Source organism: Melospiza melodia, unplaced genomic scaffold, assembly GCF_035770615.1.
Source record: "Melospiza melodia melodia isolate bMelMel2 unplaced genomic scaffold, bMelMel2.pri scaffold_34, whole genome shotgun sequence".
Lineage (NCBI taxonomy): Eukaryota > Metazoa > Chordata > Aves > Passeriformes > Passerellidae > Melospiza > Melospiza melodia.
The window spans coordinates 6,180,448-6,202,902 of NW_026948659.1; the positions used below are offsets into that span (position 1 = coordinate 6,180,448).

General features: G+C 52.7%; 2 protein-coding genes across 2 annotated transcripts in view; both read right to left on the reverse strand.

The window, feature by feature from the left end:
* Window positions 1-2,556, reverse strand: part of LOC134434252 (olfactory receptor 14J1-like) — a gene marked incomplete at its 5' end in the record, with an annotated part of 56,835 nt that extends 54,279 nt beyond the window's left edge. Inside the window, one exon of the mRNA XM_063182933.1 lies at window positions 1,915-2,556. Coding sequence (XP_063039003.1) covers window positions 1,915-2,556 — 642 coding nt within the window. The remainder of the gene's footprint in view (window positions 1-1,914) is intronic.
* Window positions 2,557-9,986: 7,430 nt separating this feature from the next.
* LOC134434253 (olfactory receptor 14J1-like) overlaps window positions 9,987-22,455 on the reverse strand; it is a gene marked incomplete at its 5' end in the record, with an annotated part of 184,085 nt that continues 171,616 nt past the window's right edge. The window contains one exon of the mRNA XM_063182934.1: window positions 9,987-10,037. Within this exon, the coding sequence (XP_063039004.1) occupies window positions 9,987-10,037 (51 nt within the window). The remainder of the gene's footprint in view (window positions 10,038-22,455) is intronic.

The following is a 22,455-nucleotide window of genomic DNA, read 5'->3' on the forward strand; positions in this document are numbered from 1 at the left end:
TAACTGGCATTGTAGAGACAATAGAAATATTCCACAGTGGCGGCCAAGGGCTGGTCACTGAGGGATGGTACCAGGGCATGGCTGCCAAGAGGACTCTGTACCATGGATGACATTTGACCCTCATTGTTCAGCCAAATTCCCACCCAGCCCATGTTCCACTCCTTCAGCCCAGCTCTCTCCAGTCTGGCTCTGAGGAGACGACAGCAGACCCTGTCCCAGGTCTGGCTGAAGTCTGGCACACAACATTCTCTTCTGTTCCCTCCCATGTGGGTTCTGCAGTCCCTGTCCTGTCCTGCCAGTGCCTGGAATGGCTGCAGGAAGATTTGCCACATCCCCTTCCCTGCTGAGCCTGAGCAGGCTGTGACTCTCCCAGTGCCCCTCCCTGCCCTGTTTGCAGAGTGGTTCCATGTCTGCCCTTCCCAAGTGCCCAGGACCCTCTGGGATGGCTCTGGCCTTTCCAAGGGTTTGAGACAGGTCCCACAGTGACGCTGCCCAGCCTTCTCAACAGCCCTGACACCAAAGGCCTTTTCCACATCCCTCAGTTCCAGGTCAGTGCCCAGAACACAGCACAGCCCTGTCCAGGTCCTCGGGCTGGTTCAGAAGGGAGGCAGCTCTGATTTCTCCCCACAGACCCTCACTCTATCCAATGTCTCTCTGTGCAGTCCATGGCTGCCCTGAGCATTTTTCCCTGGAGCCTCCCTGCCTGGGATATTTCTCTCTATGCAGTCCTAACCACAACCCAGCAAAGAATTCAGGTGTTTTCCCAGAGGACATTACTCTCAGAGTGAAGTGGCCTCAAGGCCCTGTTTGTGCCACTGGAATTGTGCCATCCCCGGGTGCTGCTGATGGTGTTTTTTTTCGCTGGGGTTCATCTCCCCACACACACACTATGCACTGCTGAGATCTCCTCAGCACAGAGCAAACATGGCCTGCTGGCCCTGGTCACTTGGTGTCCCTCCGTGCAGGGACAAACAACCTCCTGCAGGTGGGGAGAGGCCAGTGCTGGCAATGGTGGTTGCAGGGGCTGGTGTGGGGCAATTGCCCTGGGGCACCTTCCCAGACTCTCCCAGAACAGAGACACAGCCCAGGCCCTGCTCTGCTGCTGCCTCAGGTCCATGCCAGGAGCTCTGGCTGTGCCAGGACACTGCTGTGAGCCCCCCCTGCACACTCCCCCCCTGCCCCAGGTACTGGGCTTTGCTGTGCCAGGGCATTCCTGGAGCACATTGCTGACAGCAGCTCTGGAGGGGAGCAAAGCCTCCCTGCCCTGCCCTCAGGAGATGCCCTTTGCTGCTGGAGCTGCTGTGCTGGAGCCCAGCTGTGTCCCAGCAGTGCCCATGGCCTGGCCCTGCCTGTGGCCACAGCAGGGACACGCAGCAGGACAGTGACCAAGCTGCCAGAGCACTCCGGCCTTACAGCCACAGCAGGGCTGGCAAGGACAGGCTGGAGTTGGGCAGAGCAGATCGGGGAAGAGGCAGGGCCATTGTCCCTGGCTGTGCTGCTGTGCTGGGAGTCTCTTCCTGCCACCTTTGCTCACAGGCACTGCCCCTGCAGAGACAGGGAAGGGCTGAGGAAATGCCTTGGACAGACAAGTCAGGCAGGCACTTGCTTTTGTTTAAACACCAAGGGAACAAACTACTTGCAAGTATTTTTATTTCAAAAGAAATGTAGATGTTCATGTAGAAAGCTAAGAGTAATACTACAGTATTTTGATAGAAACACTACAACAAAAGAAAAAGTTACCATAGCAAAGAATGGACAAACAGGGGAAAAAAAGGCTGAGATTGCAAAGAGTTATATTCTGAAGGCTCTGTAGCAGAAAAGAGAATTTATTGCTTCTAAAGTTGCAGTTACCAGTTTTCCCAAGGCATCCTTGAGCTCCTGGTTCCTCAGGCTGTAGATGAGGGGGTTCAGGGCTGGAGGCACCACCGAGTACAGAACTGACAGGGACAGATCCAGGGATGGGGAGGAGATGGAGGGTGGCTTCAGGTAGGCAAAAAAGCTAGTGCTGACAAAGAGGGAGAGTACAGCCAGGTGAGGGAGGCAGGTGGAAAAGGCTTTGTGCCGTCCCTGCTCAGAGGGGATCCTCAGCACAGCCCTGAAGATCTGCACATAGGAGAAAACAATGAACACAAAACAAGCAAAAAATAGAAGAGCACTTAGCACAAGAAGCCCAAGTTCCCTGAGATAGGATTTGGAGCAGGAGAGTTTGAGGATCTGTGGGATTTCACAGAAGAACTGGTCCAGGGCATTGCCATGGCACAGGGGTAGGGAAAATGTATTGGCTGTGTGCAGCAGTGAATAGAGAAAGGCACTGGCCCAGGCAGCTGCTGCCATGTGGGCACAAGCTCTGCTGCCCAGGAGGGTCCTGTAGTGCAGGGGTTTGCAGATGGACACGTAGCGGTCGTAGCACATTACGGTCAGGAGAGAAAACTCTGCTGACATGAAGAAGGCAAAGAAAAACACCTGAGCAGCACATCCTGAGTAGGAGATGTCTCTGGTGTCCCAGAGGGAATTGTGCATGGCTTTGGGGACAGTGGTGCAGATGGAGCCCAGGTCGCTGAGGGCCAGGTTGAGCAGGAAGAAGAACATGGGCGTGTGCAGGTGGTGGCCGCAGGCTACGGCGCTGATGATGAGGCCGTTGCCCAGGAGGGCAGCCAGGGAGATGCCCAGCAAGAGGCAGAAGTGCAGGAGCTGCAGCTGCCGCCTGTCTGCCAATGCCAGCAGGAGGAAGTGCCTGATGGAGCTGCTGTTGGACATTCCTTCATTCTGGACATTTTGAACTGTTCAAAGACAACATTGACAATTTGGACAAAGTACCTTGAGTACATCCTATGCTATTTTCTTTCACAGGCACTCAAAATTTCTTCTCTTTCTCTGGGGAAATTTCATTTACCTTTTTTTTTTTCAGTGTTGCTTTGGGCTACAAAGTAACTGTGTGCTTTTTAGAAGGGACAGAAGTCTTGTTCTTAGCATTGCTCTCAGGCTGAACCCTGGGGAGGCCAGATGGAAAACAGGGCTCCCTGTGCCCCAGTGCACTCAGACCTGCTGGGCCATTTGCTCATTTCCCCTCGCTCTAGTACAGGATGTACCAATTTAAAACTGCACTAAACAATAATTTGGCTTTTTTTGAAGACTCCAGTTTCAAAATCAATCTCTCCAACTCTTCTCTCTCTCCCTATGCAGCAGGACATGGAGGGATGTAAAGGATTGGTCTGGCTCTCTGCTGCCTGGAGTTGTGCCTATTGAGAGCTGTTTTTCTTTACACAAGCCTTGTCCCTGCCATTGCTGCCAGAGCCCAGCCCAGCCCTGGGGACTCAGCTCTGCCCTGCAGACCCCACCCAGCACAGGGCATCTCTCAGAGGCATCTCCCTGGCAGCAGGGCCTTAAGGGCAGGCCAGACAAACAGAAATGCTGCAAGCCAAGGTGCTGCTGTTGCTGTCTGTAGGGAGAGGAGGCTGAGGAGGCCGTTTCTGAGGGAGATCTGAGGCCCATCTGCTGATGCCCAGGCTGACAGTGCAGGAGTCTCAGTGACACAGCCAAAGCTGACAGCCCCTTTCCCTTCCCTTTAGGAGAAAGCTGAGAGCAGCCCTGGCCATGCAGCACCATCTCCAGAGCAGGAGGAATCTGCCCTGATGGGGGTGGCTCCTTCCACCCCCAACTTCTCCCCTGCAGCATCCATGGGAAGCTGCCAGGAAGGCTGAGAGCTGCCCCTGGCAGGTGGCACATGCCCTGGGCTGGCCAAGAGCCCTGAGGGCTGCAGGAGCTGCTCTGCAGGACAGCCCTGGGCAGCCCTGGCTGCAGCCCCAGCTTCAGCCCCTGCAGCTGTCCCTGGCAGCAGGAGCCGTCCTGCCCTGTCCCTCTGACGGTGCCCAGGGCAGCCCTGCTCTGCAGCACATCCTCCTCCCCCTCCTCCTGTGCCCCAGAGAAACTGGGAGAGTCCTCCTGACACATCCCCCAGGCTGTGGGGTGTGCTGGCTTCAGGAGATCCCTCCAGGAGCACAGGGGACATTGCCCTGCATCCACACACTCACCATGCACAGGGCTGTGAAGATCTTTCCCCAAGTGAAGTCTCAGCTCAATGTCTTCCCAATCCTGATTGCCTTCAGCCTGTCTCTGCCTGGCTCCTGTCCCCTCAGTGCCTGCAGGCAGAGCCCTCAGCCCTGCTGGGCTGGGAGAGGAGCTGGTGCTGGCAAGAGCTGTTCCTTTAAAGCTCAGCAGCACAGACACAGCACAAGGACTTTAATGAGCCCCTCAGTGAATTGGTGTTGTTTACATCAGACTCAGTCTCTGAGAGAGTGTTCAAAAAACTTCTCAAGAACTCCAAGTTAAATTGAAACTCCAAAGTTTCTAAAAGTTTAATAAGTCTCTCTGAGAATGTGTTCCCAGTTTCCAGTTAGAGCAGAACACTGGAGGCAGTGATGACAGCTGGGGACAAACAAGGCCAAGGTGTCTCTGGTGCTGAGCAAAGCTGGGTGTGTTTGAGGAATGCCAAGGGCCAAGGCCTGAGCCCCAGCCCCTGGCCAGGCAGATGCTGTCCCTCCCTCCTTGCTCAGGGCTCTTGCCGGGATGGGCACTGGCATGTGGGGATGTGCAATGGCAAGGGCAGGAGCATGGGGCAGCCCCTGCCAGGCTGCTGAGCAGGGACAAGGAGGCAATGAGGCCCCAGGCCTGCAAGGGTCACTTGTCTCCTGCTCCTGCCTCAGTGCTTTCCTTTTTATGGAAAAGAATCCTCCCTCCTACCCAGGCAAACAGGGCTCCCATGCTACTAACCAGTATGATTAAGCAGAAGCCATTTATTGTTTACATTATGCACCTATTTATACATTCTAACCCTACTGCATACACTGATCACACTCTTCTTCATTGGAGCCTCTCTCTTGTCCTTGTGTTCTGCACGCACTTCTCGGAGTATGTGACTGGTTTCAGTTCAGGTGGTTCACAGCCCTTTGTTATCGAGTTCTTGTGGTCTTGGTATTCTGTTTCTCAGCCTTTTCTTTCTTCATTTAGCACAGTTTATGTCTTAGTAACCTTGATGAATTCCAGAGGGCTCTGATAAGAATGACTACAAGTGGTATGGCTGGTGCACAGTGTGGCCCAAGTCGTTCAGATACATTGCTACAATTCCCCCTTCTTATTCTTCTTGCACCAGCCAAATCCTTTTCACTGTTTTTTCTACCAAGCAGCTCACCAATTTCACTATGTGTGGAATAATACTAAGCAATATAATAATAACTACTAGTAATAACATAGCTCCCTTTAAGGTATCTTTCAATCATCCAGTTATTCCCCATCCCTCAAAGCATTCATCCAAGCCCCAATCATTCACAGTCAATTTCTCCATGTTGTCTTCCAGTTGTTTGAGTTTCCTGTGAATCGAAGAGAGTAGGTTCATAAAACACATTCCTTCAAAATTTTCACACCTGTGCCCATGTGCTAACAGCAAAAAATCTATAGCAGCTCTATTTTGCAGTGTGCCATGTCTAATGCTATCTACATCAGTGAGCATTTGATTTAAAATAGCTGAACTTGTGTTCAGTGTGGGAATCCACAAAATCAGAGGGTTTCGGGGAAGCTGCAAAAGGCAGGCCTCAGAGGCAGCAGAACTGTGATTAGAGCTAAGCAGTAGCCATGAGATAGGTCAGCAGAAAAATTATTTAAAAAGTAGAAAAGCAAGGAGAAATAGAACAACGGTCTATGTCTTAACGCTTCTCTAGAATAACTCCCTAAGATACAGAAAAGTTTTTCTGACAACATATTAGGAAGTTTGAAGCTTAATAATGGAGCTATGTGCATTGTGTTTTAAAGCTTACAAGCAGGTATTGTATTCAAAATAAGCAAGCGTTGGTTTTACCAAAGGTACATGTGCTTATAGTGGTTGGATAGAACTGCTGTCAATATGCTTTTGCTTTGTGGGATTGGTTAAAAAAACTTATAAATTAAGTTGTACTATTAAGTTCTTGGTCAGCTGCTTGGGATGTGAGCTGCTGGCATCTTTGCATTGTCACAACCGTGTAATGAGACTGATGCTGAAAAATAAAACAGCTCAAGGCACGTTCCACAGCAGTGCCTTTCCCGTTTGTGATTTGTACATAGCCCCTGGCTCTCTCTATACAGGATAGACTGTGCAAAGTACTTTACGTTATTTGAATTTCATTAGTTCTAATGTCATATACCTTTCATGAATTGCTCTCAAAAAGAACCAAACCCCCCTGTCTTAAAGCACTCTCATAACAACATGTACACACACCTCAAAGAAAGACCTCCAGTACTTGACCAGAATCATGAATCTAAAATTATTGAAGAGCCATAGCCTCTCATTATGTGGGTGACAGAATATGCTTGTGTTTCTACAGATACAGGACCCCGGTGGATTCCCAGAAGATTTATCAGTCCCTATGTAGACCACAGATCTGAAGACGACCCCTTGAATGAACACAAAGTCAGCTCCCTCTCCCACCATGCCACAGAAGCAGCTTTCTCTTGGAGATGAAGAAAAAAGAAATTCACATATCCAAACATTGTGGCAAGGACACTCATCACACACAGATATATCCCACTGATAATGTCCATGTCAACCTCAAATGCAGACACACCTATCCCTTTTCCATCCCTCTACCAGTGACCCTTTATCCCTACCCCTCCCTCTTTCCCCTCTTGAAACTACTCCTTTTTCCCTGCCTCAAATTTCCCTTAAAAAAAAAAAGGGAGTGATTGGGAGGAGTTGGTAAGAGCTATAGGGAGAACTTAAGAATATTTAAGAATGTCTTAAAATAAGTCAACTAATGTGTGCTTTTACCATCCACAAGTGAAAACTACACAGTTGGAAAGAAGAAGTATGATTCTTCCTGTGATACTCTCCAGGGCACCCCGCAGCAGTACCAGTGCCATCATTGGCATCGTCTTTATCAGCACCCTCATCTGTATCCAAGTGACCACCAGCTGGATCATCCCTCAGCCAAAACAAAACATCTGGGTCACTTTGGCAAAGTCATTAAAGCCAGACAATCTTTGCATGGCTATGGAAAGCATAGACGATACGCTCTTACATTCTAGGTGGGAGTCCCCCTGTCACCAAATGACTGCCTGTACGTAGGTAAGAAACCCAACCCCATGGACACCTGGACAAATGAACAAAGATCCTCCCACACCATGTCTCCACAGGACTTGCTTTTCAAGGCCCAGGATGGTGTTTCGGGCCGTAGCATGAGACACAGGGTAGGTTTCCAACCATCCAGTGGTGGCTTTCACCAGGGTCAGCACATAGCGCTTGCCCTGGCGTGTCTGGGGCAGTGTGATGGAGTCAATCTGCCAGGGCTCCATCACACTGCCCCAGTGTGTACTTGTACTTGGACCACCACCCACCATACCAGAGGGGCTTTACTCGCTTGGCCTGCTTGATTGCAGCACACGTCTCACAGTCATGGATAACCTGAGAAATACTGTCCATGGTTAGACTCACCCCTCGGTCTCGTGCCCATTTATAGGTGGCATCTCTGCCCTGGTTGCCTGAGGCATCACAGGCCCATCGAGCTAGGAATAACTCCTTTATGTTCCCAGTCTAGGTTTATCTTTGGCACCTCTATCTTTGCAGCCTGACCTACCTGCTCATTGTTTCAGTGTTCTGCATTAGCCTGACTGTTGCCTTCTGATGCAAGGCGAGGCGACCTGGTTCTGAGGAAACGGCACAGCGACCCAAACTCTCCAGGGTCACTTGGGCCAAGAACACACACAGACACCAGTATGGTGGACGGTTCAAGACCTTTGTTGTCCCGTCTCTTCGGGTTTTATACTGGGAAAGTTTTTTCTCTACGTCAGGGGGTCTTACCTTACTGTAATTGGTTAGTAAGGAGTTGAAAGTTACTAATGTTAGGGGGGACTACATTTTTGGGTGATCCTTTATCACTAGGCTTTAGGGGGAATGGAATCCTGCTGCTTTCTGTGACATCGCGAGATTTTCCGAGTGCCTAACCCTACTACACATCCCCCCCCGTTTTTACAAATGAACGAAGTAGTCATATACATAGGTACTGAGATGAGGCATGGGGTTGTTGACAAAGAAAGGGGTTTGGTGAACCTGGGTAGAAAATCTTGTGACTGGCAGTGTTCCCTGGTCGAATTCACAGCAGTAAATTGCCGGCCTATGAACAGGATGTTGGCCCGTTCTAGGCGGGTCTGAACGAATGAGACTAGCTTGTTCAGCAGGCATGGTCCAGAGGTGACAGCTAAAAGCAGCAATGCCAATGGACCTATTAGGGTAGAAATTAGGGTGATTAGCCATGGTGATCGATTGAACCAGGACTCGAACCAACCCTGTTGGGCTTCCCTGTCTTTCTGAGCCAGTCTGTTTTGGAGTTCTGCCATGGAGTCTCTAACGACTCCCATGTGGTCTGCGTAGAAGCAGCACTCCTCTTTCAAGGCGGCACACAGGCCTCCTTGCTGCATGAACAGGAGGTCCAGTCCTCGCCTGTTCTGCAAGACTACTTCGGAGAGTGAGGAGACTGACTTCTCTAGAAAGGAGATGGATTTCTCGATCTTCCACAGTTCCTCGTCAATCGTTGCCTGCAGCTGTGACAGTCCTTTGTTCTGGGTCGCCAAGGCTGAGACTCCTGTAGCCATTCCGGCTGCTCCTAGGCCCAGCAGCATCGCGATAGTTATACCTGTTAATATTTCTCTTTTGTGGAGCCAACAGGGTTCCTCAAAATGGCGATACACTTCTTCATCTGCGTGGTACAGGACCCTAGGAACAATCAGAACTTGGACACAAAAGTCGTTAGACTCATCGAATTTGGCAAGGAACACACACGGACTCACTCCAGATCGGTGGAAAACCCACATCCCAGATGTGGATGGGATTACCCGCTTATTGTTTTTCCCGTCGGGTTTGACAACTTTGGTGCAGACGTTGCCTTTCCGCCTAGCTAGGGTTGCATTGCCAAAGCATCTGCCCTGGCCTGTGACTTGACTCAGGGTGATTCCTTTGCGGGGGGTGTCCCATCTACATTGGTTGGGTGCATCTGCTGTGGAGTAACTGAAGGGAGTGTTTAAAGCGACTCCTTTGTAAAAGAGAGGTTCGACATCGTAACAAAGCCAACAGGATTCGGTTAGGTTAGGGTTAGTTTCGTTCAGGGATAGGAAGGTAGCTTCTAACATACGAAGGATTGGATCTAAATGTGACCTGGCTGAACGGTCTATCTGAAAGGCTTCTACATGGCCGATCGGGATATCAGCGAACCTTGTGGGCAAGGCTTTGGGGTGGGTCGCGTTTCTCCCTTTCGGCACGCTTTTAATCACTTTGTTGGGTCTGACCACTCGGGGTGCTGATGGTTGGAGCCTAATAATTCGCACATTCACTCTCTCTTTTGACCCTTGAAGGACTACTGTCCACGTTCTGCCTATTGCCCAGCTAGGGTGATCTGGCTGCAAAACTGTCATGTTGTAGCCTGTACATTTTCGAAATTTGGGGATTTTATGGTGGTTTTGATAAAAGTTTCCGTGGAGGAAGAGGGCTGTTTTGCAACCGGTGGGTGCCCAAGTGAACTTTAAGAATTTATCGGGCTCTTGTGGATCCCACCCAGACCCCGACAGTCTGGCATCTGTGAGAATGGTTTCGCAGCCCCAGTGCCCACAATGTCCCCACCCCGGGTGATTGCAGTAGCTTTTCCCAGGGTTTGAAGCTGGGCACCAGTAGGATAGGTACATGTGTGTGGGGTGTGGGGAATGGGGGTCTACCTTTGGTCATCCTGGAAACAGGTCGGTGATGCAGAGCACGAAGGATGGGGCGTTCGGTGTGGTGATTTCTTTGAGCACCTTGTCACTACTAAGTTGTTGCATGACCCACCTGAATGGCCGATGGGGGTAGTGACCTGGGCTGGCTTGCCCTCTGGCAACAAGCCCCAACAGCAAAATCACACAGAAACACCGTTGACGCTTGGGTTCCACCCGTGCGGGTCTCTCGGGCGCTGCCTGACGGCTTGGTGGTCTGTCGTTTACCTCTGGATGGGGATGTACGCATCACGAGGACGCCCCACGAGCATGTCCTGTAAACAGAAACTCACAACTCTCATCAGTCTCATTCTGCTTGCTATGGAGGTCCGACTTAATTGACTTAAGTGGACACCACCTAATTTGCCGTCCTTTTTGACAGCTGCGTACCCTCGCCCCGTAAGCATCAACCTCCAGCCCCGTTCCCATTCGCCTAGCTTGTTTCTAATTACCACCTGTGGGCCCTCCGCTCCTGTTTCTGCTCCCAGGCCTTCTGATCCTCCCTTTTTCATCTGCTCCAGTCGCTCCAGCTGCCTCTGGCCCTCCTGGTACAGCTCCTCAGCCCTCAATGCCCGCTCCTCTACATTCTGCTCCATCTGTTTCACAATGCCCTGTCGGGCTCTCATCAGCTCCTGCTTCCTCTGGCGCTCCAGCTCCTCCTGGACCTCCATGCCCTTCTCCCGCTGCATTTCCATCATCTTGTTCAAGTGCTCTTCTTCCTCCGCCAGTTCTTCGAGAATCATCTGCTTCTCCTGGACTTGCTTGTCCCAGATCATGTTGCATTTGGCACTGAGGAACAGCGCGTTCAGTTCCCCCACATCTTCCTCCTCGTCCAGCTTCATCCTTGTCGCTCGCTGCAGCAGCTTCTGCTTCCCCTTCTGCAGCTCCTCATCCACGTCTCTCCCGTGGTCCCTCTCATCCTCCAGCTCTGCCTTTCTCTGCTCCTCGATCTGGGCCTTTTTCAGGACTTCCTGCAATGTCCAGACGCCTTTCGCTGCGGCGTCCGCTTTGTTGTTGCCGATCTGGAAGTGGCCTTTGACTGGGTCGTGGCTGTTGATGTGATTGACTGACATGGTGCCCTGTCGTGAGGAGAGTGCTTCTTGCAGCATTAGGGCTGCTACTGATGTTGACACTCCTGGTCCCTTTTTTGTGTGAAGTGTTAAAGCCACCAGCTGGGTGCTTTTCCACGCCCGGGACTGCCCTCCCACTCCGTTCACTGGAGGGACTTCTTTAAATTGCCAATGTCCAGGCCAATGTGCTTGGGGAAAAATCGTGCAGTCTGATCCCGTGTCCACCCAAAACTGGAGCCCTATGACGTGGGGATCCTGAATGCCATAAAGGCGGCATGTCCCCCACACCATCAGGGGCTCCTTCCCTATTCTCATGGCCAAGGCCACCCAGGGATCCTGCTCTGGGGCGCCTCCTGCTGGCCCTGTGACACGGGCGTGGCTTGTGGCGGTGGGGGGTGCGAGGGTACCGATGGTGCTGCATAACTCTGCCATTGTGCTGCTGGCGGGGATGCGAAATTGACTGCTCCCTGTGGGGGCATGGGGTATGAGGGTCCCCTGCCCCACTGGGGGTTGGCGTAGATGGGCCGTCTCGCATTCACAGCGGGAGGAGGCTGAGTGTGGCCCGGGTGCCCCCTCCCTCTCCCGTTTCCCCAGGACCGGGATCTACAGTCCCTAGCGAGGTGTCTTCCCGCAGCTCCTACAGATCCCTCTCGGGCGTGCTTGGAGTGAGGGTGCTGCCAGGGAAAGCTGTGCTGGCTGGGGACAGCTCGCTGAGTTGCTGCCCTTCCCCAGAAGCCCGAGCTAACGCGGTCATCCTGCCACTCCTGCTTAGATACAATCCGCCCCGCCCCATCAAAAAGCATGCGGCTTATTTGCGTAATATCAAAAGTGAGCAGATCGTTATTGCTAGAAAGGTCGTCCTCAAGAGTGGGTACTACAGCTGATCCCTATTTCTGAAATTGCTTTGGATTCTTTTGGGTTAACTGGGGTATATGCCCTTTGTTGGTTCCCCCGCGCTCCCGCAACCCCCACCGGGAAAGCGTGCATGGAGGCTGCCGGTGCCCGGTCCCCACAAGCTGCTTTTATTTTTCCCTAATCGGTGAGTTTGTGTTGCGATTGTTTCCCGATATTGTTTAAAGCTTTCTTCAGTTTCGCTCGAAACCGCATTAATTCTGCTCTCTCGGTTTCCGAGTCCCAGCCGGACTCGGTCAGCTCTTCCGATCTGTCTGAGCAGCTGTTACTTGGCTCTGAGGCGGAAGCTGACTGCTGGTACACTTCCGGAGCTCCCTGCCGTTTTGTTCGGCTTCAACCCCACTCCTCCCTTCAGGGGTGGTGCTGCTCCCTCCCCCTGGGCTCCCCCCACCTCCTGCTGGGGGAGGTCCTTGCCCTATAAGGACCTAATTTGAATAGAGTGCTCTGATTTGTCTTACGCTCCACCGCGAGGGCCGCCCCCCCTCCCCGCTCACCCACGCATGCGATGTTATCAGGCTGACTGCATTTCCGCCCTTTTCCCCCTCTTCTCTTCCGCCCTCGCCATGCGGTTAGGCGCCATTAAGCGCACATGGCGGAGGCGAGTTTTTACCGATCCCGGCGGGGTCCAACAATCTGGTCGCGTTCCGCGCCTTCTCCGTGAGTCCCTGCCAGAAGCATTGCGCACGCTGCTCTGCCTCCTGCGCCGGATCAGCGCCCGCCGGGGAAGGGACGGATAGAGAAACCGCGGTTTTTTCGGATGGCTCCGCGGGGGGGCCAGGACCCAGCGGGCTCCATGGGAGGGTTGGGGGCTCCCCTGGGTGATCCGGGGGGTCCCCTGGGGGCTCTGGGGGGTCTGGGCTCGGGCTCGGGGATGGGTGGAATGCGCCCGGCCCCCGCATGTTCCCGCCTTCAATCCGATCGCTCTCAGAGGCAGTTTGTGTCGTGGCCTCCACCCCCAGCTTTGGTGTAGCTAATAAACATGTACATGCGGCTTTCTGCGTCTCCTGTTCTTCTAACGTCTTGCGTAGGGCCTCTTCTACTTTCCCCCACGCTTTGAGGTTTTTACCACTGCCTGAGGACTTAGAGTCCTCCACTGAGGCGGCAGTGCTATTCTCCCGCGCTTCCCAATATAATATATTTACCGGACGTTCGATCGTCCCCAGCTCTAGGAGCCTTGCAATAGCAAGATCAGAATTCCTGAGCTCACCTTTAATTCCCCATTGCTCATGAGCCTGACTTAGGACCTTTGCTATAATTTCCATGATTCGAGGGCGTCCCCTCCGCTGTAGTCGGACCCGCCACTACAGCCGCCGTCCTCTGTCCAGGCGATCCCCGTTCCCCGGGCACTGGTTCGATCCCGGGTTCTGACACCACTTGTTGCCTTCTGATGCAAGGCGAGGAAACCTGGTTCTGAGGAAACGGCACAGCGACCCAAACTCTCCAGGGTCACTCGGGCCAAGAACACACACAGACACCAGTATGGTGGACGGTTCAAGACCTTTATTGTCCCATCTCGTCGGGTTTTTTACTGGGAAAGTTTTTCTCTACGTCAGGGGGTCTTACCTTACTGTAATTGGTTCGTAAGGAGTCGAAAGTTACTAATGTTAGGGGGGACTACATTTTTGGGTGATCCTTTATCACTAGGCGTTACGGGGAGAGGAATCCTGCTGCTTTCCGTGACATCGCGAGATTTTCCGAGCGCCTGACCCTATCTACTACACCTGACTCTTGGGGACATGGGCATCTACATGGCAGACATTCACAGATAGATTTTCTACCCAAGAGGCAATGTCTTTCCACTCACCAGCAGCCCAGATTGATTTTTCTCTGCGCTGCCAGTTGGCCTCTTTCCACCTTTCCAGCCAACCTGACAGAGCATTGACAACCATCCGGAAATCAGTGTAAAGGTAGAGCTTTGGCCACTTCTCTCTTTCAGCAATGTCCAGGGACAGCTGAACAGCCTTGAGTTCCTCAAGTTGACTTGATCCACCTTCTCCTTCAGTAGCTTGTGCAACCTGTCATTTGGGGCTCCATATGGCTGCTTTCCACCTTCAGTTCATCCCTACGATGCGACAGGAACCATCAGTGAAAAGAGCATGGTGTGCTTCCTCTGCTGATAGCTAATTGTATGGTGGAGCTTCTTTAGCCTTGTCACTTAGTCCTGGTTCTCTTCATCAGTGAGAGCAAAGTTTTCACCTTCCAGCCAGTTTGTAATTATCTCCAAAATTCCAGGGTGATTCAGCTTTCCAATACGGGTGCGCTGTGTGATCAGAGCAATCCATTTGCTCCATGTGGGGTCAGTGGCGTGGTAGGTGGTGGGAACCTTTCCTTCAAACATCTGCCCCAGCACCAGCAGTTGCAGTGCCAGGAGGAGTTGTGCTTCTGTGCACATCACTTCTGAGGCCCCTTGGACTCCTTCATAGGCAGCCAAGACTTCCTTCTCTGTGGGAGTGTAGTTGGCTTTGGATCCTCTGTAGAATCCCAGTAGTTGGCCTTGAGCATCCCCAGCCACCTTCTGCCAAAGGCTCCAGGACAGACCATGGCTCCTGGCTGCAGAGTAGAGCACATTCTTCACCTCTTGGTCCTCTGACTGGACCAAGGGCTACTGCATAAGTGATCTCCTGCTTGATCTGGGCCAAGGCTTGTTGCTGCTCAGGGCGCCAACAACAGTGGAAACTGTTCTTCTTGCAGGTGGAGAGGGCTCACAATCTGGCTGTGCTTGGGAATGTGCATTCTCCAAAAACCTATGGCACGCAGGAAAACTTGTGTTTCCTTCTTGTTTGTTGGTGGAGACTTTGCGGTGTTCATGTTGATGACCTCAGTGGGAATCTGATGCTATCTGTCTTGCCACTTTACACCCAGGAACTGGATTTTCAGGAAGGTCGTTTGATTTTGCTCTTCTTGATGGTGAAGCTGGTTTCCAGTAGAATCTGGATGATTTTCTCTCCTTTCTCAAACACTTCCATTGCTGTGTTCCCTCACACAATGATGTCCTCAATGCACTGCAGGTGTTCTGGAGCCTCACCCTTTTCCAGTGCAGCCTGGGTCAGTCCATGGCAGATGGTGGGGCTGTGCTTCCACCCCTGGGGCAGTCGGTTCCAGGTGGACTGCACAGCCCTCCAGGTGAAGGCAAACTGAGGCCTGCATTCTGCTGCCAGAGGAATGGAGAAAAACACGTTGGCTATGTCAACAGTGGCAAATCATGTTGCTGCCTTGGACTCCAGCTTGTACTGGAGTTCCAGTATGTCCAGCACAGCAGTACTCAGCTGTGGAGTCACTTCATTCAATGCACGATAGCCCACAGTCAATCTCCATTCTCTGTCAGATTTGTGCACAGGCCAGATGGGGCTGTTGAAGGTTGAGTGGGTTTTGCTGACCATCCCTTGGCTCTCCAGCTCATGGATCATTCTGTGGATGGGGATCATGGCATCTCAATTTGTTCAATACTACTGGTGGTGCACAGTCAAGGTGGCAATTGGCACTCATTGCTCTTCCACCCTCAAGAGTCGTACTGCAGATGGGCTTTCTGACAGTCCAGGCAAGGTGTTCAACCACTTTATGTTCTCTGCCTCTACAACAGCTATTCCAAACGCCCACCTGAGTCCCTTTGGGTCTTTGTAAAGCTGTTCCAGAGGAAGTCTATGCCCAGAATCCACGGGGCCTCTGGGCCAGTCACAATAGGATGTTTCTGCCACTCCTTCCCAGTCAGGCTCCCCTCAGCTCCCAACAGGGTCAATTGCTGTGATCCCCCATCACCCCAGCAACGGAAACAGGTTCTGCCCCCACATGTCCCGATGGTATCAGGGTACACTGCACACCTGTATCAACAAAGGCATTGTGTTTTTGTGGCTCTGATGTGCCAGGCCATTGGATCCACACCATCCAGAAAATCCGGTTTTCCTGTGCCTCTTCCTGACTAGATGTCGCTGCCGAGGCAGTCATGACACAAAGCAGAGACCACAAGCAGTCTCAGGTGGCAACTCTTCATTATTGAACAGGGCTGACCTTTTATACATTTTCCAAATGTTTATGCTTCTTCTATCCTAACTATTGGCCACAATAAGTCAACATAACACTATTGGTGAAAAGTTACAGTGATTTCAACTAACCTTCTAAAAATACTTTGTCCAGCTGCAAAGTTCTCTTATCTTTCTTCAGTTCCTCACTTCTCTCAGTCTCCTTGGTTACAGCCTTGGAGAGAGCTCCTTATCAGCTTCTTCTTGCTTCTCAGCTTTTTCTCGCTCCTTTAGCTAACAGGCCGGCTATTCTACAGCTAGAGGCAGGACATCCCCAGCCCTTGTTATTATTTCTTTCCTGGGCATACATGGTAGAGGTTCCTTCAAGGGGATCTGACAGATCACACCTGGCAGCTCGGTCACGGGAGGTTGAGGCTACTTTCACTTTAGAGGAATTCCCTCAGTTAGTGTTTGCCTCCTTGAGTTGATGCACCCATGCTGCCAGGACAGAAGTTGGTTTCCCACCCCACCTTCCCATGTCTTCCCCATGGTCATGCAAGAAGAACTACAGGTCAGCTCGTGGGGTGTACGTACCCTCTCTCTCTCTTGCTGGGGGACATTGGGCTCTGACTTTGGGGCCTGTGACTTGCACTGGTGCCATATGGGAACTGTTCTTCCTCCCTCCACCCTCATCTCTTCTTGTAGGCTCTTAATCACAGCAGAGACATGAGCCTGCATTGGGCCATTGATCACACTCTCACAATTTCTAAGCCTGTTGGTGACAGAACCCACTGTCTCTTGGTTGGTATCAGCAGTAATCATTGCAATGAAGGTGGTGTATTGGGATGGCCCCAGATTTGTCAGACTCCGCAGCATTTGCCCTGTGCACCTGTCCTTGTCTGGGTCATTATCATGCTGTCCATCCCTCCCAAAGAGTACCTCCTGTGGTAGATAGGGACAGGCGATCGGAAGATCACGCGATGTGACGGAAAGGGGCAGGATTCCTTTTCCCCTAATCCCCTGAGATAAGAGATCACCCTAGGAATGTAACTAGGAATGGAGCTCCCCTAACGATAGTAATGCTGGTAACTTTCCACTCCTTACTAACCATAGAAAGTACTGTAGACCCCCTCTGACGTAGAGAAGCCCCTTAAACTATAAAACCCCACGAGATGAGACAATAAAGGCCTTTGACCGTCTACCACATTGGTATCTGTGTGCTCTTTGGCCCAAGCGACCCTGGTGAGTTTTGGTCGCCGTGCTGCTCCTCGAAACCAGGTCGCTTTGCCTTATATCAGAAGGCAACAACTGGTGCCGACACCCGTGAGGGAGCTCGGTAATGGGATTTGCCTGGACAGAGGACCGGCAGCTGCACAGCTGGCCCAGTGCAGCAGGGGGGGGAACGCCCCTGGACCCACGTAGACCATGGAAGCCATAGCGAAGATTGTAACTCAGATGCATGCGCAATGGGGCATTGAGTGTAAGCTTAAAGATCTATGTCTTGCATTACCGAGACTGATTAAGCTTGGGGCCATAGAAAGCCCAATAGAAATCCTCCATTCAGGGGTTTGGGATATTGTACAAAGGCTGTGGCCGAGGAAACCATGTGCTCAGGCTCAGGGAATGCCCTGAAATCATGGGGCAGAGTTATCCAGGCTCTGCAAAAAGCTCGACAAGAGCAAGAAACCTGGAAAGCCGCGCGAACTTGTTTATTAGCCATGCCGCAGCTGGGGGTGGGCGCGGCAACGCAGACCGCAGAGGATTTTGATCAGATCGGCGGCGCGGAACCGCGAATGCTGGATTCCCCCGAGCAGACCAACTTAGCATCAGAGAGGGGGGAACATGCGTGGGCGTTTTGGCAGGGGCTCGCAGAGGAGGCGCAGGAAGCGGCTGGATTGTCGGACCCTGTAGGGATCGATAAAAACTCCCCCCCACCCTATGCATTTCAAAATGGCATCGAACCGCGTGCTCAGGGCGGAAAGGAAGACACGGGGGGCGGAAATGCAGTCAGCCTGCTTAACAACGCCTGCGCGGGCGAGCAGGGAGGAGGGGCGGCCCCCGCGGAGGACCGTAAAACCAATCAGAGCACTCAGTTCACATTAGGTCCTTATAGGGCAAGGACCTCCTCCAGCAGGAGGCGGGGGGAGCCCAGGGGGAGGGAACGGCCCGACCCCCACAAGAAGGGGCGGGGTCAGAGCCCGAAAAAACAGCAGAGCAGCCCGGAAACGTCCGGCCAGTCGACTTCCGGCTCGGACTCATACTCGAGCTCTGAGCTCTAGAGGGGACCGGGGGATTCCAACTCTGATTCTAGTTTTAACAGAAAGAGAGCAGCGGCATGTAAGGTCACTCGTCACAGCGCTCCCGCATGGGTGAAGGGGTTATCAGAGAAAGATTGAACCCCGCTTACAGACTGGTGGAAAATAAAAATAGTGTGTGCAGAATGGGCTCCGTCGGCAACACTGGGGTTTCCGGTCCGGGTGGGGGGAGCAGGCGGAAATCAAAGAACCTACTCCCCAGTAAACCCGAAAGACGTGAAGGCAATTATTAAAGCGATTGCAGACAGTGAATTAATTCTGCCATGGTTTCCACACTCACTGACAGTGTTTCTGGAGGGGTGACCCTACCTTTTGATATTAAGCAGACTTGCAGGATGATTTTCGATGGGCAGGGATGATAGTTTTTAAACAGGGAGGACAACAGTATAAAGCAGCTAGCTTTGGTAACGGGAGCTGACCATCCACTGCACGGCTCCAGCATACAGAGGCTAATGGGCACAGACCCCACTATGATCACCCCCCAGGCGCAGCCTGAGGGCTTGCAGGCCCATGAGGTTATGACAACAACCTGTGCTGCCCGAGAAGCCATCTGTGTTGCTTCCAAAGTAATAGCCAAACCCTCCCCATGGTCTACTATAAAACAGAGTGAGAGTGAGAGCTTCACTCAGTTTGTGGACCGCCTTCAGGCAGCATTAGATTCCTCCTCATTACCCTCAGAGGCGAAGGGTCCCGTGCTGGCAGACTGCCTACGCCAGCAATGCAACTCAGCCACCAAGGACATTTTAAGATCACTGCCATCTGGGTCCAATGTTGCTGCCATGATCAGACATGTTGCAAAGGAAGAACACCTAGCCCCCATCCAAGCAGCAGTTCACACTGCAATAACCAGTGTGATGGCATGCCTTAAGTGCGGCCAGGCAGGCCACTTGGCAGTGAACTGCCTCCAGCCAAGACGCCCACCAGCAGCTGCTCCACCACGCCAGGGGAGACTAAGGGGACCATTCTGGGCATGTGAAAAGAAGGGGCATTTAAATAAGGAATGCAGATCCAGACCTCAGGGAAATGAGAGAGGGAGGGGGCACCCGGGCCGTATCCAGCCTCCTCCCACCTGGAACATGCAGCGGCCCAGCTACAGCAACCCCCAGTGGGGCAGGGGACCCTCATACCCCATGCCCCCACAGGGAGCAGTCAATTTCGCACCCCTGCCAGCAGCACAATGGCAGAGTTGCGCAGCACCGCCAGCAGTACTTTCGCATCCTCCACCGCCACAAGCCACGCCGGTGCCACAGGGCCAGCAGGGGACGCCCCAGAGCAGGATCCCTGGGTGGCCCTGGCCATGAGAATAGGGAAGGAGCCCCTGATGGTGTGGGGGACATGCCGCCTTTATGGCAGTCAGGATCCCCACGTCATAGGGTTTCAGTTTTCGGCGGACACGGGATCAGACTGCACGATTTTTCCCCAAGTGCATTGGCCCGGACATTGGCAATTCAAAGAAGTCCCTCCAGTGAACGGAGTGGGAGGGCAGTCCCGGGCGTGGAAAAGCACCCAGCTGGTGGCTACAACACTTCACATGAAAAAGGGACCAGAACAGACAGGGGCAATCTACCCCTACATTTTGTAAAATTCTCCCCCCCTGATAGGAAAAGATGTCCTTGCTATGTTAGGAGTCAGGATTACAAATTTATCCTGAGGGCCACTGCCGTACACCCTCCGCTGCCAATCAAAGTGACTTGGAAATCATCAGACCCCGTATGGGTCGAGCAGTGGCCCCTGTCAGAGCCTCGAGCGGCAGCCTTGCTGGAACTGGTCGACCGCGAACTGCAAAAGCGCCACATAGAACCCTCCATCAGCCCATGGAACACTCCTTTATTTGTGATCCCCAAAAGGTTTGGAGAAGGTTATCGTCTCATCCACGACCTGAGAGAAGTGAACAAGAAGATCCGACCCATGGGTCCAGTCCAGACACTGCTACCCACCAACTCAGCCATCCCCGCAGGGCAGCCGTACGCAGTGCTGGACATCAAGAGCTGTTTTTTTTCAATACCTCTGCACCCTGAGGACAGAGAACGATTTGCCTTTTCCATCGCGTTTTGAAACAGCGAGCAGCCCAACCTCTGCTTCCAATGGAGAGTATTACCACAAGGTTTGGTAGACAGCCCAACCATATGCCAAATCACCGTGGACAGAGCACTGACGCCAGTCCGACACTCCTACCCCACCGCGACCATCATTCAATTAATGGACGACATCCTAGTCGCTGCGCCATCGGCAAGCCAAGTAGATCACCTGGTGTCCACAATCACGGAAACCCTTCAGGCCAACGGCTTTGAGATCGCGAGCGCAAAGATCAAGAGAGGACCCTGCGTGACCTTCCTGGGAGTGGGGATCACAAGCTCCTACGTGACCCCCCCCAAGGTGAAGGTCTGTCGAGACATCAAGACGCTCCACGACATACAACGCCTGGTGGGATCGCTGCAGTGGCTTCGCAACATCGTCCTAATTCCCCCCGAGGTCATGGACCCTTTACATGACCTCCTGAAAGGAGAGCACCCCTGGGATCCCAAGGAGCTGACACCGCAAGCAACGAGCCCCCTCAACTTCATCAAAAGCCAGATGTCCACTGGCACACTTGCCAAGTGGAACCCAGCCATGTCACTGGACCTGTACGTCCACTTTACACCAAAGGGGGGAGTGGGAGCACTGGCCCAAGGACCTTCCGAAAAGTCCCGACCAATCAAATGGGTGGTCCTCGGAAGACCCGCTCATGCATTTTCCCTGGGAATCGAATGCATTGCTAACCTCATCATGAAAATCGCCTTGAAACACCTAGGAACCGAGCCGACAAGCATCCACATTCCTTTCCGCAAGCAGCCGACCTCGGAGTCAACCACAATATCAGAGCACCTACCCCTCGCTCTCACCGGCTTAAGAGGAGAAATCTCCTACTCTGCCAGACGTCCCTGGACTCAGCTGCTGACCATTGTCGACATGGACATGCTGCCAAAGGTCATGGACCGACCTAAGCCAGGACCAACGGTCTTCACAGACGCTTCCTCCACGACTTCAAGCGCAACAGCAGTGTGGCAGGCAGGAGAACAATGGCATTGCGTCAAAGCGTGTGACCCCACACTGTCAGTGCAACAACTGGAGGCAGCAGCAGTGGTCTTGGCATGCGGACTCTTCCAAGATGAACACCTCAACATTATAACGGACTCTATATTCATGGCAAGGCTCTGCCTAGCCATGACAGGACCAGGAGTGTCAACATCTGCAGCAGCCCTAATGCCGGAAGAAGCGCTCTCGTCACGACAACGCACCGTGTCAGTCATCCACATCAACCGCCACGACTCAGTCAAAGGTTACTTCCAGATCAGCAACGACAAAGCGGACACTGCAGCAAAAGGTGTATGGACGTTGCAGGAAGCTCGTCAACTGCACGAGTCACTCCACATCGGAGCCAAAGCACTGGCGAAGAGATGCGGAATCTCGACAGCGGATGTAAAACATGTGGTAGCCACCTGCCCTCATTGCCAGAAGTCACCCCAATGGACCTGTTGGGTCAACCCGAGAGGTCTCAAGCCTTCAGAGATCTGGCAGTCGGACTTTACTTTGTGTCAACTGCTGAAGCCCCGAGCATGGCTTGCAGCAACAGTGGACACTTATAGCGGAACGATCAAAGCCACACAGCACCACAAAACTAACTCCAAGGCCACAATCAGCACTGGCTGACAGCCATTGCTTGGCTTGGTATCCCCAAGCAGATCAAAACTGACAACAGCTCCAATTTCACCTCCAAACCAGTGCAAGAATTCACCTCAAAATGGGGCATCACATTAGTGCGAGGTATCCCGTATAACAGCACCGGGCAGGCCATAGTTGAGCGAGCAAATCAGACCCTGAAAACCAAGATAGAAGTGTTGGCAAAAGCAGAGGGCTTTGCCAGTTCCATTCCCCAGGAGATCAGGCACGTATACTGGCAACCGCTTTCCTAGCACTGAACCAATTCCTTAGGGGAGATGAAACAAACAGTCCTGTTCAAAAACACTGGGCCACCTGAGTGTTAGAGGAGGGCCCGCAGGTTGTAATTAGCAATGAGCTAGGCGAATGGGAACGGGGCTGGAGGCTGATGCTCACGGGGCGAGGGTACGCAGCTGTCAAAAAGGACGGCAAAATCAGGTGGTGTCCACTTAAGTCAATCAAGCCCAACCTTCACAACAAGCAGAATGAGACTGATGAGAGTTGCGAGTTTCTGTTTACAGGATATGCTCATGGGGCGTCCTCGTGACGTGAACATCCCCGTTCCAGAGGAAAGTGACAGACCACCAAGCCACCAGGCAGCGCCCGAGAGACCCGCACGGGTGAGACCCAAGCATCAAGGGTGTTTCTGTGTGATTTTGCTGTTGGGGCTTGTTGTCAGAGGGCAAGCCAGCCCAGATCACTACCCCCATCGGCCATTCAGGTGGGTCATGCGACAACTTA